The 18,329-nt window shown below is 40.4% G+C and overlaps 1 protein-coding gene across 2 annotated transcripts in view; it reads left to right on the plus strand.

Moving 5' to 3' along the window:
* Positions 1 to 18,329, plus strand: part of cpne9 (copine family member IX) — a 142,795-nt gene that overhangs the window by 95,681 nt on the left and 28,785 nt on the right. For both annotated transcript variants that reach the window (XM_015968603.3, XM_015968604.3), the window contains 7 exons: positions 348 to 401; positions 546 to 607; positions 1,045 to 1,091; positions 6,901 to 7,082; positions 8,048 to 8,175; positions 15,015 to 15,117; positions 17,121 to 17,178. In XM_015968603.3, coding sequence (XP_015824089.1) covers positions 348 to 401; positions 546 to 607; positions 1,045 to 1,091; positions 6,901 to 7,082; positions 8,048 to 8,175; positions 15,015 to 15,117; positions 17,121 to 17,178 — 634 coding nt within the window. The remainder of the gene's footprint in view (positions 1 to 347; positions 402 to 545; positions 608 to 1,044; positions 1,092 to 6,900; positions 7,083 to 8,047; positions 8,176 to 15,014; positions 15,118 to 17,120; positions 17,179 to 18,329) is intronic.

The following is an 18,329-nucleotide window of genomic DNA, read 5'->3' on the forward strand; positions in this document are numbered from 1 at the left end:
ATCAAGCAAAAACCAAGCTTAAGAAGGTACTATACAAATACAGCCTATTTAGCATTTACTATTCCAGCTTGACACTCAGCATTAAGGGGTTGGATTGGGGGTAAAACAACCAAAACGTTCCTGAGCACAGCCACTGCCGTCTCGGGGGATGGGTCAAATGCGGAGAACACACATTTGTGTGTGTGTGACAAGTAATTTTGAAAATAAAATAAAATAAATGTATAATCCCAGAGGGAATTGAAGTATTTCTTGATCTGTCTTTTTGAAAAAGCTGGATTGTTTGTGTTATTTTATCATTGAAGGATTTACAGGAGTTTCCAAAAGTTTTGTTTTTGTTTTATCTGCAGGTTTTAAATCCCAAGAAGAAAGGCAAAAAGAAAAAATACATCAATTCTGGGACTGTGAGTGCCTCTACATCAATATGCTGGTACCATTGTGTCTCACGTCGTCTTCCCATATGTGTCTCTGTTGTGTCTTCCTGTCTCCCGTCCTCATCTGCTCATCACACCATTGTGCCTTGGTATCTCCGTGTTTGTGTTTGCCAGGTAACTTTGCTGTCCTTCAAAGTGGAGTCGGAGTATACCTTTGTGGATTTTATCCGAGGAGGGTGAGTGGAATATTAATTAGTCTGCACTCACAGGAAGTGGCAAAAGTCTTTGTGTTTATGCATCTGTGTGTGCTCGAGACTGAGGACACTTGATGGAATTTCCCAGTGCTCTTCGGAGAGCATGATATCAAATTTGTGCATGCTCTGAGTGGAGGAAGTTTTGAAAGGAAAGTTGTATTCATGAATTTAATAAGTGAGTACTTAATTTATTCATTTCTTTTGCTTTGGATTGCTGGTTCCATCTGTTTGACCCAATTAAACATTCAAGGTGATCAAGACACCATTGTTGTGCCATACTAATAAGCCGGCAGCCAGTCAACCAGAAAATTGAGCGCCATCTCGTTGGATTTGTGTATCTGTGTGTTGGACACAACTGTCCATGTCAAGAATACACACATGTGTAATTCTATTTGTTGTTTTCATTTGGTGTGCAACAGGACACAACTGAATTTCACAGTGGCCATTGACTTCACAGCATCAAACGGTAAGCTGCCTACGAATGTTTATTTCATTTATCTTGGTTATTTTCATTATTATTTTTCATTTTTTGTCTTTAATTCACACCCCAGCTAAAATTATATATATATATATATATATATATATATATATATATATATATATATATATATATATATATATATATACTAGTTTGTCAGTTTAATTATAGATCCACTAGGATAAATACAATAAAGTTTATCTTTCACCAAATACAATATTTACTAAGACATCACAATATAACTATAGACACATTACTTGTGTGTGTGTGTGTGTGTGTGTGTGTGTGCGTGCGTGTGTGTGTGTGTGTGTGTGTGTGTGTCTGCCTGCTCTGTCTTCTCGATCCCCAGTGAGTCGTGGAGGATGGCTGCTTATACTGAGCCAGGATTCTCTGGAGGTTTCTTCCTGTTAAAAGGGAGTTTTCCTCTCCACTGTCGCTGCATGCTTGCTTAGTATGAGGATTGCTGTATAGTCACTGACACTAGTCAGTGACTTGATGCAATTTGCTGGGTTCCTTATATAGGACACATTATTTCTGATTGGCTTAATGAACTGTGAATTGGAATGTTTATTATGTGAAGTGCCTTGAGACGACTCTTGTCGTGATTTGGCGCTATATAAATAAACTTGAATTGAATTGAATATATACATACTTTGATTTTCCATTTATTTGGACCTGATTACTCTAGACACTAATGGCAAAATAAAGGGTTTATTGTGAAAAAACATCCAATGAAAATCCAAATTTATAACCAATATTGCTGTTTGCAGGTTTAAAATCCCAACAATTAAATATATCCTCCCTAATACAAAACAGAAGCCTTGAAATGCAGAAAAGGTCCAAAAAAGAGAAGGAAAACAACTCGAGGGCTTAAAAATCCGACAAGGGCATGATCGGGCAAGCGGGCTAAAAACATGAGCTGAACGCATGAACACACAGGCGCAACAGGAAAAATAACAGCATGGTGTAAAAATCCGTTTATATCAGTGATCCCACTTAGACTGAGAGACCATCTAAAGGCTCAGGACCCTTTGCAGGTATTTAGGATTAGTCAGCTGATCAGAGTGTGACACTTTGAGTCTAGAATATTGAACATTTTCACATTATTCTAGTGTTCTTAGATTTTGAATGAGGGTTTTCATCAGCTGTAAGCCATAGTCATCACATTTACAATAAATAAAGGCTGAAAAAAATCTGCCTTTGCATGGAAGGAGTCCGTCTCATAGATTAAATTCACCCTTTAGGTTTAGTCACTGACATAAATGAGCTTTATCATATTCTGATTTATTGAGTTTCACCTGTAGTCTGGTATAAGGGAGGCACACAAAGAGTGATCAATGACTTGGTCTTAATCATAACGTGTGGAACGCTGAGGATATGGCTGCAGACAAGCTGGCAATGTGGGAGAGACTGAGGAGAGCTTCTGTGCGTGGAGCACTGGTGATATGCATGAGTGTGATTACAGCAAGCAACTGCACATGATCAAGCATGAAGGCACAAGAAAATCATGATGTTGAGCCAATAATTAACATATATTTAATCCAAATTCTATGAGTAGTTTTCATTTTTGTCTTCATCTTCTTCCATCTTCTTCACTTTTTTTTGTTTTCTCTGCCCTCTTTCTTCTTCCTTCTGCTTCCATGTCTGCCTTTCCTTGGCCTCCTTAAGCTGAAATAGTTGCAGTTTTGCAGGGATAATGTTTAAAGCTTAAGCATGGATGATAGGACATACGTGACGTTAGCAACCTAAATGATTTATTTATTTTTTATTAGGGGGGACCCCATATATATATATATCAGTATCTGCTTATATAATATAATATATTATAATATAATATTATATTATATTATAATATAATATATAACACAATACCATATCATATCCCATCATATCATAAATGAAAAAGTAAAAATCAAAAGAAAAATGGCAGATCTGGGATTGAAACGATTATAATTTTAGGTCTTATGGCCCAAAGGGAAAAGGAATCTGCGTTTTCAGACTAATGATGCAGGTTTTTTATCGACTTAAATTAAGTTCATTACAACGTATGAGTCAACGTGCACACCGGACTGCATTGGATGTAAAACACTTGGCTGTGTAAAGTTTATGGAATTCACATGGGAACTAATTATTTTCTGTTTCTTATGCCACTTTATTCACGTCTCACACTACCTACTGAGTCTTCAGTTTTCCCAGAAACTCTCTTATGTTACTCCAGTTCAGACAGAGTTACTTTTAAAACACACTTCCTTTAATTTCAGCCAAGCAAAATGAAAACAATATTTTAAATTTGTGTTTAAAGAACAAATGTGCTGTTGTATTCATGCTATTAGTGAGAAAACCAGCAGTCACAAGTGTGCTGGATACAGGGAACGTGGTTGGTATTCATCGTGTCCAGAGATGTGTTGTGCACCTGTAGTGTAGCTGGAAGCTCAATTGAATTAGTGGGGGCACCTTACAGTGTGTGTGTGTGTGTGTGTGTGTGTGTGTGTGTGTGTGTGTGTGTGTGTTTAAAAGTGGAATTCACAGCGGCTTATGAGATCAATTTCATCCTTTCATCTCCTTTAAAAGCAGCTCACTTTTGTTAGAATGGAGAAGAGACTCCAGCTCATGTTATCTAAAGGGAGGAGCTGAAAATCATTTATTTTAACATCCAGGACAAAAAAACGTGCTGCTCCAACAAAACTGTTATTGATGAAGGGATATTTACTCTTGTAGAGCGGGTTTTACGAGATAAAAGACTGTTTTTCTTTTTCTTCCAGCTATCAGCTTTAGCAGCACAACCAGTCTTCTTCTAATTTATCACACTTATAGTTAGTGGCTGTTGAGATTCCTAATGCTGGATCAGGCTTTTGGCACTCTTAAAATGGAAAACAAACATTTTAGCACATGTAGTTTTCTTGAATTGGTCGTCTCTTGGTAATGCACAGATCCTTGTGTTTCAAATTAATCAGCACGTTCGGAACAAGCAGGGGAATCATTTTTACGGTAGGGCTTAAAACGAGTGAACAGCTGTCACCCTTGGACAAAAGTAACAAAAACATGCATAAGTATTTTTAGCATTTATTTACTCAGGGCAACGACTGTTACACAATTCAGTGGATAGTGTTAAAATAGCGTTATGATGCTGAAGCTGCATTAGCACATCTGCAGAACAAGCTAGGTTTTGAGTACAAACAAATTCACGGAGCACTCACCGGTCCGGTCCCTCCAGGAACCAGAAGTCCACATCGCCAGAGGAAACGAGATAGTGCTAAACACCAGTCGTTTTGTTGTCCGTGCAGCATAACAGTGCATAATGAGCGGAGGACCCGGGAAAGTGCGGAGGTTCAGTGACACTGACAACCGGATGGTTCAGTCGTTGCTTCCGGTCCGAACAGTGTTATTGGTGAAGGTTTCTAGACAAATGCAAGAGAACCACTTTATTAATGTTTACCTTTTTATAAATTCTCCACACTATATTTATATTTATGCTATGATTGTTAATTGTTAGGAGGCATGAAAAAAATGTTTAAAGCAAATGTATTTTCCAAATTTGCTTTTGCATCTTAAATAAAAATCTAAGACCGCCACAGTCACTGAGAAACATATAATACATGTTCTTTTTGAAATATAATCGGTTGCTTGGAGTTTGACATGCATGCTCAACAAAATTTCTACCCCTATTTCCTGTATTAGGTGCAAAAAGAAAAAAGCCAGGCAGGCGACTGAGTCAGAAAAAGTCACACAGATCTACGTCACACTGAAAATTAGCATTCATGGACTCACCCATCTGGACTCACGACGAGGAAGGCTGTTGTTGGTTTAGCGTCCAGAAAGCATCAGAGAACATTTCAGCTAGTAGAAGCTAACTGTTAGCATTAGCAACTCCACCACACAGCAGAACTCCTCCAGGTTTGTACTATTGTTGGAGATCAAACATCAAAGTTGCAGAGCAAACAGTCAGTGGTAGAGTTGTTTCGGTTAGCCAATCAGAGCTGAGATGTCCAAATATCAGGAAATGTGTCTCTAAAACCTGTTGTGTTTTGCTCGCCTCTCCTCTGACTCACTTCTACTTCCTGAAACAGGAGCACCAGAGTGTTTTGCTGACAGAAATCGGTTCACATGGCATTCATTTATATTACAGACTACAGTAAATTATTGAGAAAAATAACAAGTGAACTTGGTCATTAATGGTCTTAACATGGGAGACACGTTAGTGGTCTTGATGAGTTGTCGAACTGCTGGTTAAAATGGTTAAGGTGTAACAGAATGAAATGACAGTTTTTTTCCCCTCCTCTGACACAGAACTAGTCTGCATGAGATATGGTCTCAAGGTCTCATGGATTTGCATCTAACCTGCTTATTTTCAGCTCAGAAGAATGAAGAATGAACTCTTTTCTTTTAATTAATCAAACAACTCTAATTTAATAAGCTAATCAAGCAAAGTGTTAGTCAATAAATAAGATGTGACCGATCTGTGAAATCAAAATATTAATTACTTTATTATAATCCTATAGAATGTGAAGGTCATACGACTTTAAATGTTCCAATAGGACTGATCTCACGTAGCGTTAAAAGACATGACACATTACTTTCACTGATCCAATCAGAATCTGACAGATCTCACGGAGGCGTGGTTTTGATGGTGTTTGGTAAAACCTGTCAACTTTTCATTCGACCATAAACCAAAACATCCGAAGTATAAAACTATGCCCACGTCATCTTTAACGCCAGTTCAAAGTGTTCTATAGAAGTTGTCGGAGTGGCCAATCCTTAACTCTCCTCTTTAACTGAAAGAACCAACAACTTTTGGTGGACTTCAGCCTGGTGAGGTCATCAACCTGCAGGAGTCAATGTTCTCTGCGCTCCTCCCAAGATCTCCCTCCCACCTGTGGCTACAGTGGCTGAGCGCCGTACATGGCTGCTCTCCCTGGGGAAACAGGATCCCAGCCCCCCCTGCCTTCCTATTATCATGTGATGTTGTGTTGTTTGTTGCTTCTCTGAATTGTGTGAACTGAAACTCTAATTTCCCTCTGGGATTAATAAAGTATCTTTGATTTGATTTGACAAGCTGGAAAATTTGTTCTGTTCAAACTGCTGCAACAGTTCCCATCAGAACTAATCGCAGCTTCGGTTTTGCTGGTTCTGATCAACATCACACGTCATCCGTTCACCGTCTCATCCACCTTAGTTACACGATACATTTAGTGCTTAAAGTCAGTCTAGTTCAATTTGTTAGTAATACAATTCTTAACTTTTAAACTTGACTCTCTCTTCTGTTGTCTCTGAGTGAATACGGAGCTGTTATCTAATCCCAGCATTAAAACGTTCCAATCTTCTGGTTTAAAATAACCTCACAGATCCATAAGGTGGATTTCGTATTTCCTATGGAACCCTATGCCTTATGGCTTATTAAATAACATGTAATTTAAATCATTACAAAGGATACATTATGTTGTGTTATTTCTGCTTTTTGGAGTAATTACGGTGGCCCAGAAGGTTCAATGGAAATTAAACAACAAAACAAAAACGGAAAAAGCCACAACCCAAGTAATGATAAAAAGGAAGTAATAATATTAATTAAATAAAAATTGCAATAAGCTGTAATCTATGTTAAATTGGAAGTTATGCTAATACCTTAATTATGCCAAAACTTTCAATTATAATAGCCTCTTAAAATCTGTTCATTTTCAAAATACAAGAAGTTACAATAATTACTCAAGTGTGTTATAAAGTACCAAACTGTACTGCAGCTCTGTGTTGTTGTTTTTTTACTGCAGATATCCTGTTTAGTTATTTTTAAATGTATTTTAAGGGAACCCATCCCAGCCCACTTCCCTCCACTACATGAGCCCCTACCAGATGAATGCATATGCCATGGCCCTGAAGGCAGTGGGGGAGATTATCCAGGACTACGACAGTGACAAGCTCTTTCCTGCCTACGGCTTCGGAGCTAAGCTGCCCCCCGATGGCAAAATCTCCCACGCGTTCCCTCTGGTAGGGCATCCACATGCACACAAACATACAAATTCACACTTGCAGGGGACGTCCTCGTCGTCTGCCTGGACCAGGAGACGTAGCGGCAACAACAGCTGGTCACACAAACTGAGATGTTGGCTCATCTTCCTGCCAGCAGGAATCTCCCAGCAGCCCCTCTACTTCCTCCTTCCTCCCTCCTGAGGGATGACAGCGGCAGTCACTAAAGGCTGGATGCTAATCTTAAGTGAAACTAAGGGACTGTTTAACTCAAAATGACTTCATCAGTCCTTAATAAGAACCAACATCCTTGGTAGGATGAGTAGAGATTGTATATTTATTTATTTATTTATTTATATTTTACATGCATGACATTGAATTTATCTGATCCACTTAGATAAATAATATTTGATTTGTTTTGCTCTTTTTAAACTTTCAACTGGTTTAACTGCATAAATGCAGTTTAATGCACTTTATGTGCAAGACGCACATCCTCACGTTTCTGATTTCTGCTTATATATTACAAAACTTCAAAGTGTGGGGCTGAATAGCTGGATTTAGAGCTTGTTTAGTGTGGCCTTCACACATCAAATCACTTGGAAACTGGAGTTCTTCCTCTGTGCCTCGATACAGAAACTCCTCTGACACCGCAGAGCTCTGGCAGACTAGAGCACAATAAATAAATAAACAAATAAATAAACACGCCAGGAAGTTGGTACTCTGTTAATCATACGCTTATTCACATGCATTAGCTGATAATTTGTGGGTTTGGCATTTTAGATGCTAGTTACATGGTTCCATAACACATTAGATTTATGTTTTTACGGTACATAGTAATAACTAAAAGGTTATAAAAGGTGCTCCTAAAAGATTCCTGTAAATTCTTATTGGCGGAATAATTTGCTATTTTCAGATGGTTTCATGTATTTCTTTGTGTTGTCTTTGTTGGTGTATTTCATGAAATTGCTGTTTGTGTTCATTTGCAGAATGGCGATGGCGAGCATCCGAATTGTGTCGGTATAGAAGGCGTTCTGGAGGCCTACTTCCAGAGCTTGAGAACGGTGCAGCTCTATGGACCCACCAACTTTGCACCCGTCATCAACAAAGTAGCAAAGTAAGCCACTCAGAAGGGAGTTGATTTAGAAAATGTGTTTGATGTCTTACGAAATTGACTAACTTAACCAATAGTAACTCATAGCTGAGTGAGGGAATCTGCTAAATTCTGTTTTTACCGACATAACTCATAAGCTACGAATAAATTCAACTAAAAAAGCCCAGTGCAAGATTGGGCTTAGGTTTTTGAAAATGCCGCAAATGGTTTAGAATTTTTTGTATTAAAACAAAGAAATCGCAACAAATAAATAAATGCATCAAGGGTAAGCAGGTCTAGATTTTAGGCTAGGTTTGAGGATATCTGGTGGTCTTTTATGGTAATTAGAAGAGTGTACACAGAGGTAAATGGATCCATCATTTGGAACATTCAGGTATTATTTGCACTTAATTTGTTAAATGTAAACACGAGATATTTATGTTTAACAGTTTGGTCTCTAAAGATGCTCTTTTTTAATCTGGGGTGTGTTGGTTTATTGTGGAAACTCATCAAAATGTTGATTTTATCAAGATTTATTCTGCACATGGCTGCAATTAATTCTGCTCATTTGCATTTGGATGCTTGTTTTTGATCAGCGTTGTTTACTTTTAGTAATAAAATGACCACAGAAGCAGAGTGAGAGCTGACATTTCAAACCAGATGATCAAAAACAAAAGTTTAAAAATGGAAGCCGGCAGGTGAACATGATACAGCACCTTTGGTGGATTAATTAAAGCGGTGTAATCTTCTTTGCTAATTACTAAACATCTTGTGTGAAGTAAACTCTAGTAAACTAGTTGTTTTCTGGAAATCCTCCACCCAGACTTTCTGGGTGTTATCCAGTAGCTTCCGCTGCATTACAGTTTGTTTACAATGTCTTCCCCCATTGGGAAGCGGAGATCTTTTCTTTTCCCAGAATTTTGGAGTGGAAGACGAATTAATGATTCACAAACCATTGTTCTGCTTCCTAGTTTAGATTCTTAGTGGAAAAGGCATTTTTGTCACCCCTTTTAAAGCTGTTTGGTTTGGCTGGTTTGCAGAGAGTTAGTTAATGTTACCTTCCTGATGCAGGGAGAATGATGAGCGAAAACCCAAATATTATCCCACTACTGGTAAAGTCAAGAAAAATCATAGAGATCCCAAAGATTTCCAGCTACAGTTTCATAAAGCCTAAAACACATCCAGCTCTGCACAGACTCGAAAGACAATGAGTTTGTTTTCAGCTAGGTAGGTAAGTCTTTGGTTTTAGACGCTGCTCCAGGAAACAAACAAGCCCACATGCATGCATTGGTCGCGAACCCAAACCCTCATAGCTTCTGTTTACCAATGAGATGTTCATTAGTTTTGTTGTTTGCTTTTTCTTATCAAAGGCTTTGCTGCCTTTGCAGTTGCAAATTACTTGTATTTCATGTCTGCTTTGTTTTATTTATTAATGTCTTCAATTCTTTCTCATTCTGACTGACTTCTACAGTTTGAGCTTTAAGAGTTGGATCCTAGGCACATAGAAGGGGCATGATTTACAGATAAGAATCAAAAATACATGTAAATGCAATGTTTATATTGTAATGAATCAAAAGGATTATGGAATAGAATGCAAAATTAAAAGATTGTTGCAAATGAGAAGAAATTCCTTTTTATCGCAAGGTGTTAAAGGGATACTTAGCTACTTTTTCATATTTTTGAAATAATTTTCTTGAGCCAGCATGTGCTAAAATGAGTCTCTATGGGGGAATGAAAAGCCACCCAGCCCCTATAGCCCCCTGAGGGTAGAATATTCCACCTGCAACTTCAGAGTGTCCAAGCCAGTCTGTTGGACTTAGAAAAAATGTGAGCTGACATGCCTGGAGCTGCAGTCTGCTTTCAGCACATTTCCTGCATAATTTAGGTCAGGGGTATTGAATTCCGGGCCTGGAGGTTTGGTATCGAGCACGTTTTAGTTTCAACTGTTTCAACACACCTGATTTCAATCAGCAGGTGATTAACAGGCTCCTGCAAAGCCTGATGAGCTGCTGTACAGGTGATCCACTGTGGTGAATCCAGTGTGTTGGAGCAGAAAAACCACCAAAACATGCTGGATACCGGCCTTCCAGCCCCAGAATTGAATCCCCGTTTTAAATCATGAACATAGCTGATTTGTTTAGAGATTAATCACTCCTGTAGACACTAAGGAAGGCTGGGGAGACATTTCAGCTGTTAGATTAAGGTGATAAAAAGACAACGGAGGAGACAAGTTTTGCCTTTGGTTCTACGAATGGACACTAGGGGGTGCTAAAAGGAAGCTAAAACTGCTAAATGGCCTTTTGTAGGTGTTCGTTTTTGATGTGGCCTTAAATGACCAAAAGATGTACCATTTTTCACGGAACTCAGGGAAACAACAAAACCCTGTGAATTACGTTGTTGTGGAGGGAATTCTCCTGATTTTTCTTTTTGACATTGGGAGGTTATTAACATCGATTTGAAAGCGGCGTGAACGGTGCTTTTTTGCTTTGCTTCCATTGTGCTTCACAAGCAACTCTTCTAATTTGCAAAGGCCATTTGTTTTGGATGACATCTGTTGATGTCATTTCCTGATGAGTTACACCCGACCACCATGGGTTTACCAAAATCTCCATTTAGCAAAAACCGAGCCTTTGCCTGCCCCAAAACAACTCTTCTCATCTGAATTTGGAGTCCTCAGGAACACCCCCCACCCCCAGAAGGAATGCGAACAGATGATGTGAAACCTACCCTACCCCGTGCCTTTAGAACTGTAGCGTGGCCTGGCGAGGACACCGAACCTAAAGCCTAATTTATACTCTCCGTCTGCATCAGGACAGACGCATGCAACGCCATTATCCATCCTTGCGAGGGCTTGCAGCAGGCTCACAAGGACGGACGGAGTCAAGCTCTCTTGCCTAAACATTCGTCCGTTGAGACGGAGAACGCAAGCTTGTGATTTGGTCAGCATGCCGCTGTCATCTACAGCACCGCCATTGCGCCCTCAAAAACAAATAGAGCCGAGGATATCTAGCGGCAGACATGGAGCAGCTTGACGAATCCCTCGCGGAAAAAACGCTAAAAACATGAATGTTTTATTCCCCAGTGACTGGAGGAGTGAAAAGATACGCAGTAAGCGTTTTATTGGTTGATGGAAATTACAGGAAACGTGGGTTTAGAGGTGGGGAGCGCATGAAGAGGTGGAGAAAAATGAGGGACAAATTTGTCTGCATTAAAAAGTCTCTTAAATAAAAAATAAAATAAAAACACAATATAAACACACTATCTTGGACCGGATGCATGACAAGATACCACAGAACAGTGCTACACCCTCTGTTGTCCTGGCGGGGAATTGCTTTGCAACACTCCCCAAGAGACGGAGGAGTATGAGGGCAAATTGTCTCCATCCGTGTGTGCGTGTCTCTCCCTCGTGGAACTCCCTTCCACCTCTGATCAACAGTGATCGAGTATGCTCTGAGGCTGCGGCTCTCTCAGAAGCAAAGAGGTTCCCAGCCTCCTCCCACCTGCCTCTCAGAGACTCATGTCTGTGAACTGTATGATGTTTTTTGCTTATGTTGAAGTGGGTTTTTTTTGCGTAGTGAAATGCCCTGTCATGGCTGCCTGTACCTGTTTTGTCTACATATTGTGTGTTTAACCTTGATTGGGTTGTGCTGCAGGGACATATTTCTATTCTCCAGGAAGCTGATGCAATAACAATAAAGTTGGTTCTTATTCAGTTACGTTGTGTGCTACAAACACATCTGGCTAAGCTTGTGTCACTGGCTGAGAATAGACCAAAACAAAGATTTCAAGACCAAGAAAATAGAAATCAATCAATTAAATCCAACAAACCAGAGAGATTATTTTAAATAAGATCTTAGAGCCTCTTAGCCCCGTATACAATGCTTTCATAAAGTCAAACCACTTCTGACCTTCCAAGAGTCTAAATGTTGACTTCATGCTCAGAATAATCATCAAGCCTTATTGCACACGATAACAAGCGTGTTAATATTTGTCAGAAGTCCTGCAAGACCATCAATGTTCTTCAAAGTCTTTAGTGTGCGTGTCTGTGCGGGGTGTATGTAAAAAAAAAGCGTAATGTGTCATTTTCAACTAAATTTGCTTTAGCCTCTTTTATAAGACACACCATGGTAACTCGGCGTGATATTACCGCAGTGGTATGTCTATAAACGCGCCATGCCGGCATGGCGTTGCGCAAATTTTGTATCATTCGTTCCGCCTCGCTTGGTAGTAATATTGCGGTAATGGTCTGTCGTATGCGCCCTGGCGCAACAGAGGCAGCTGTCATGAAGACGTGGGGAATTATTGCTGAGCTCTGGCTGGCAAATTTATTGAAAATGAAAGTAAACACAGGCAATAAGTTTTGCTTTTTGAACAAAATCAGCTGACATGGCAAACTGGAGCGCTGCAGCACTCCACGAGCCTCTCTGTTAGAGCTGAAGCTCAGATCGCCAGAGTCTGCACAGGGGCTGATGGGGACAGACACCTTTAGGAGCTGCTTGTCAAAAAAAACTTAACAATCACGGCTTCAATCGCAATAAAAAGCAAGTTATGTCCAAGATAAACGGAAGTCTGCGGCAGCGCAGAGACCGCCCCCATACCCCCTTTATGCCGCCATCACCTAATCTTTTATAAAATTGCCACGACTGCGCCACATTACCACCACGGTTTGATCTTATAAACGACCTTTATCCTCCCCAGGGAGCCACAGCAAATCCTGTTTTGCAAACGCTCTGGTCCTGTAAAAACAGCTCTTGTCTTTATCCCAAACCAGAGATCTGGTAGAGCTGAAGAAAACTCTTTTCAGTGATAGCTAAAACTAAAAGACATCATTTACTGACTTATCATGGAAACGGCAGAGTGACGTTAGAGTATTTAGAGGGATTGGAGATCAACTGAACTTTAAGGCAGAGAGGAAATTATCTCTGTCTGGCCCCAAAACAAGTTCTTATCTGAATCTGGTGCCCTTGAGCCTGTGAGGTTGAAGAAATTACTCCCCCTCAGAAGAAATGTGGAATGCTGCTGTCGCCATGGCGACTTTGTCTCCCTATCCCAGCCTGGGCGGGACTGTGACCGGTGAAGGTTGTTGAATCGTTCCTGGAGTCACTGTGCTCTCTAAACCCAACTACCTCCCACCCCTGTCCAGACTAAGGTGACGAGCGCTACTTATCGCGGCTGCATGCACTGATGTGTGGAGAGTCCCCAACCCTACCTCCCCACCTAGTGGACACTTATGTTGTGTATTGTCTGAAGTCTGTTGCATTTCTGTCTGAGGTGCCTTTTGTATAGCAAAGCTGCCCTCCCTGTGGAGGGTAACTCTGAAGTGCCTTTTTTTCCTCCTCCTGACTCTATCCTCATGTAAACCCCTCGATCTCTATTAAGGTAGAGCGACTCGGGTTGCGGATGACCACAGTCACCAATTCTTGTCATGTGTCTTTGCCTATTATGTCTGATCTCAGAATCGTGTGTACTGAAACTCTAATTTCCCTCTGGGATTAATAAAGTATGTTTGAATTAGAATTGAATTGAAGTGACCTCCAGCAGAACCTGCTTCTTCATTATTTTATTGTAAATGGGACATCATTCAATAAATGGGCAAGCTCCGTTAGGCATTATCCCGTTAGTCTATTTTAAGATTATTATTTTTTTGTGTAATTTTGAACTTCTTTGAGTTCTGCATGAAAGTCAAATTATCCATGTTCTTCTGTAATGGTACGATTATCTCACAGGCACATAAAAGTCAGGCAAAATAAATTCACGTACCGTTTCTCTCCATTCACAGGAAAGGGCTGGGACATTAAGAAACACTGGGACTCGCCTGTTTAAAGAGGATTTAAATGAGAGATTATTTGTATGGCTAGACTTCAAAACAGCCCATTTCCCAGTTTGTTCCCAACATGACTTGTTGAATATCTTATTTAAATATCAGAACCAATCACATGAGGGCTTTAGCCTCTTCCTGTGGGTGAACAATAGTCCTCGGCTGGGTTTCATGCTGAGGGGAACAAACAATAGCTGCTAACAGGACAGAGCTGTAAGTATTCAATGAGTGCCCTAGTTGCCCTGCTGTTTATTTGCAGATTTAGCTTCGGCGTCGGTTAGAAAAATTCTCCGGTCCCTTGATAAAACATTGTTCTTTTTTTGTTCTGCTAGCTTCAGCCGAGTTTAGATAAAGATTAAGAAGTCCCGATGCTTATATCTGGAAAAATGTACCATGCTACCCCAAGAATTGGAATTGTTTTCCCCATCTGATCATATTAAAGGGCATTTGATTCCCTTTTGTAAGTTGAGATGAATTTAATTAATGTGATAAAGTTTATTCTAGAAAATCAGGATCTAAATAGTTTCATTATTACATCGTTGGAGCGTTCAGTTTGAAGATTAAAGATACCCGTCATTTAGAGCATCTAAGCACATTCCTAAATGTATCGTAACCTTTCAGATAATTTAAGCAAATAATTCTTATTTCCCTGGAAGGTAGTTGAGTTGGAGCCTTCCATATTTATTTGGCAGCTCAGGTTCAAACGAGATCAGATGTCTGTTTGCTCAATAATATCAAAAAGCTCCAAACTTTAATGAGCTGTGCAACTTTTTACATCACGGAAGCAACAAAAGGGCATCCGACGTGTGTGCAGGCAGAGAGTAGCATCTGTTATTAGAGAAGTGATGTTCAAAGCATCAAACAAGTGTTCTAGTAAAAATGTCAGAATTTGTGTCAGAAAGAAAATCCAATTTAGAAATTTCATTTTCCAAACTGGACACAGCCATTTACGTCCTTGACCAGGGTGCAGGCAGATGTATGTTTTCTAAGATGTGTGTGTGTGTGTATGTGTGTGTGTGTGTGTGTGTGTGTGTGTATTCCCCAGCTGTGCATCAGAGATTACAGATGGCTCTCAGTACTTTGTCCTGTTGATGATCACCGATGGAGTGATATCTGACATGGTCCAGACCAAAGAGGCTGTGGTCAATGTGAGTACACACACACACACACACACGCACACACACACACACACACACACACACACACACACACACACACAGGATGTTCATGTGTGCCTCAGCATCCTCTCGGCTCGTCTCTAGGGAGATGGAAGGGTATATTTCCTGATAATGATGTTTTTTATGTGGTTTTGGATTGAAAGAGCTACCAGACTTTAAGCCGTGCAACGTAAAACTCATAGATAATTGTCTTATACCCCAAAACCTTCTGCTGTGAGACATTTTTTACAATCCTATCCACCCTTTGTTCTCAGGGCTTTTCAGGATGTTGCATCACGTTAAAAGTCGTGCTCAAAATGAGGCTGCAATATGTGCTTACACACACACACACACACACACACACACACACACACACACAATGGATGACCAATATCACACAAAAAACATTCTTTTACATTCTCAACAATCCTATTGTAAGGAGAAATACTTGAAAATGTTAAACTACACTTAGAGAATAGAGAAAAAGAAAAATATTATTTATATTTTTTTCTAAAATCTAATGTCATGCTCTCGTACCGAATCTCCTCGGTTTGTTCCCTTAGCGGAGAAACACGTGTTTAGCCTTTCACCAATATTTTATTAAAGCCATCTTATGCAACTTTTTCATATTTTTAAATATTTTTTTAGCCAGTATATGCTAAATTTGATGCTTTACAGAGTTAGTGAAAATGTTAAAAAGACGAACACACGGCGAGGAGATAAGGGTTAGATTAACGGACACTAGGGTCAGAGGTGTGGACTCGAGTCACATGACTTGAATGACTGACTGCTTGTTGACTGTAATCAAATATGATTAAGTACCTTGTTCTTCACCTGTTTTATACCGTTTGTTGTTTTCTTGTTTCTACTTTTTGTTTTTAACTCTTGTTTTTAATGTACGGTGACTTTGAGTTTCTTGAAAGGTGCCTCAAAAAATGCATTATTATTGTTAGTAGTAGTAGTAGTATTTTACACGAGCCCTAGATTGCTGACCAATAAAGTATGGTATTCACAGAAGGAACTTGTCATGAGTTGGTTTAGTAGGAAGTTTAGGACCCAAGATGCAGATACCAGACAAATGAGGCAGAGGTGGAAGATGAAATAAAAATCCTTTATTTAGGAGTAATCCAAGAAGGCATGGAGCCAAAAACCAAAAATCCAAATGACTAAACTAGAGATCCAAAAACACTAGAGACACTAGAAGCTAGAGCGCAAACGAGAACGAGACTGGCACGAACAATGAACCAACAACACAGTGAGACGCAGACAGGGTTTTATACACTGGGGAGGATGAGAGGGAGATGAGCTGCAGGTGTGTGGGGGGAGAAATCAGGTGAACTCAATTATTAATCAGAGAGAGGGCAGTGAGTTGAAGAGGAAGAAAAATAACAAGACCTAAGATTAAAGACAAACCCTAACAACAAGAAGAGCAAAATAATTAATAATCTGAGGAAAGAGAACTAAAGAACCGGGGGGGGGGGAAAGAAACACACCAAAAGAGACTAATAGATGAACAGCTGAATCTGAAGGAAAACACTACAGAAAGAAAAACTGCAGGGGCGTGACTAAGGGGGACCACAGGATTACAGGACCTGGGAGGGGGATACCTGGAAAGGGAAACCTAGAGGGCTGCAGATCTGGGGACAAATGGGGAACACAAGGAGACACATGAGGAAGATGCAGACAAGGACACATGAGGACGCTAGGAGACACAAAAGGAGAACCTAGAGAGGGATGGGGAACACAAGGAGACACATGAGGGGAGACGCAGACGCAGACGATGACAGAACTGTCAATCAACAAACATCACTAAACGTACCACATATCAAGCATTCAAGCTCACCGTCATAGATTTTTTTCACTATTATAGATTTTGTCTTTGAATTTTGGATAGAATCAATAACAGCTAGGTCCATAATTAAGGTAAAAGAAGTTTGAAACTTGATCATTTAGTAAGTTTGCTCAACCTTTTTCACTTTCTGTCTTTGGAACAGGCAGCATCACTCCCTATGTCCGTCATCATCGTTGGTGTTGGCCCTGCTGAGTTTGATGGTGAGTTCCTTCCTTTTTTACATCATAAGTAACAAAAGTTTTTCCCTGAGATGTTTATTTTTCTCCTTTTGAGCTGAACTGTTTTGCTTTTTTTTATCTTTGTGTTTAATTAAATAATTACTTAAAGAATATAACTTGAGTGAAGTACCCTCACCAGTTTGCTTTTGGTAGATTTAGGTGAAGAGAAACTGCAGTTGCAATAATGGGTTGTCCCGTTTGCTGGGGGGGGGGGGGGGGCACTGACCTATTGCCTAGAAATCTAGACCAACTGTAACAGTTGCAATAGATTTTGTTCTGCAGGTTGGTCTAAACACACTCCATTGTAGCCAAAAGCTTGGTTTATGCTTGACACATTTACTTTCTGCTTGGTGATGTCATGGTGGGTGGCAGTTTCTTGACCCACGACATGCAGAATCACAACAAGGAGAACAGGTAAGTAAGTAAAAGGGTTTTTATTATTAGATGAGGAGCAAAGGGCGAGACGGGAACCGACAAAGTGCAGGACTGGCAGCAGGATACCAGGAGGGGACTCTGAGGAGGGAGACAGAGTGAATATAAGGTGGAAACAATGGAGACTTATCTGGAGGCTGGGCTTACTGTTTCTTGGTAGTGGTGAAATGTACAGGGAGGGTTAGGTCAGGTCCGGGTGAGCTGAGGAGATCCAGGAGATGAGGGAATTGATTTATCCAGAAAAGTAGGAGCAGGGATGGCTGATGGCAGGTGAGCGGCTGAGAGCGGGCGGCCAGGGGATGAAGCAGTGTGGTCAGGAATGCAGAGACCCGGGGTTGTTCTGGAGATGATGAGGAATGAAGAGGAACCTGGAGGAGAGCAGGGAAGGGCATTCAGGAATTTCAAGCGGCAGGTTAACATGAACAGGATACAAATATCAAGATCAGGTTGGAGGCTAGAGCTACCCAAACTGAGTAATCATCCGGCGTGGTGAAGTGTCACACTGCTCCTTAAATCCCCTGGGCCTTGATGGTGAAATCAGCTGTAGCTGGGAGCTCTCAGACACGCCCACCTGTGAAAACAATTCTCAGAGGAGAAAACAGGGTTACAGGCTGGCAGCTCACCACGGACCATGACAGGTGATGCGGTTCGTGTATGGAACGTGCTTCACAAATTGCAGCGTTTATGGTTCATGCGGCTTG

The sequence above is a fragment of the Nothobranchius furzeri genome, chromosome 15, assembly GCF_043380555.1.
Source record: "Nothobranchius furzeri strain GRZ-AD chromosome 15, NfurGRZ-RIMD1, whole genome shotgun sequence".
Lineage (NCBI taxonomy): Eukaryota > Metazoa > Chordata > Actinopteri > Cyprinodontiformes > Nothobranchiidae > Nothobranchius > Nothobranchius furzeri.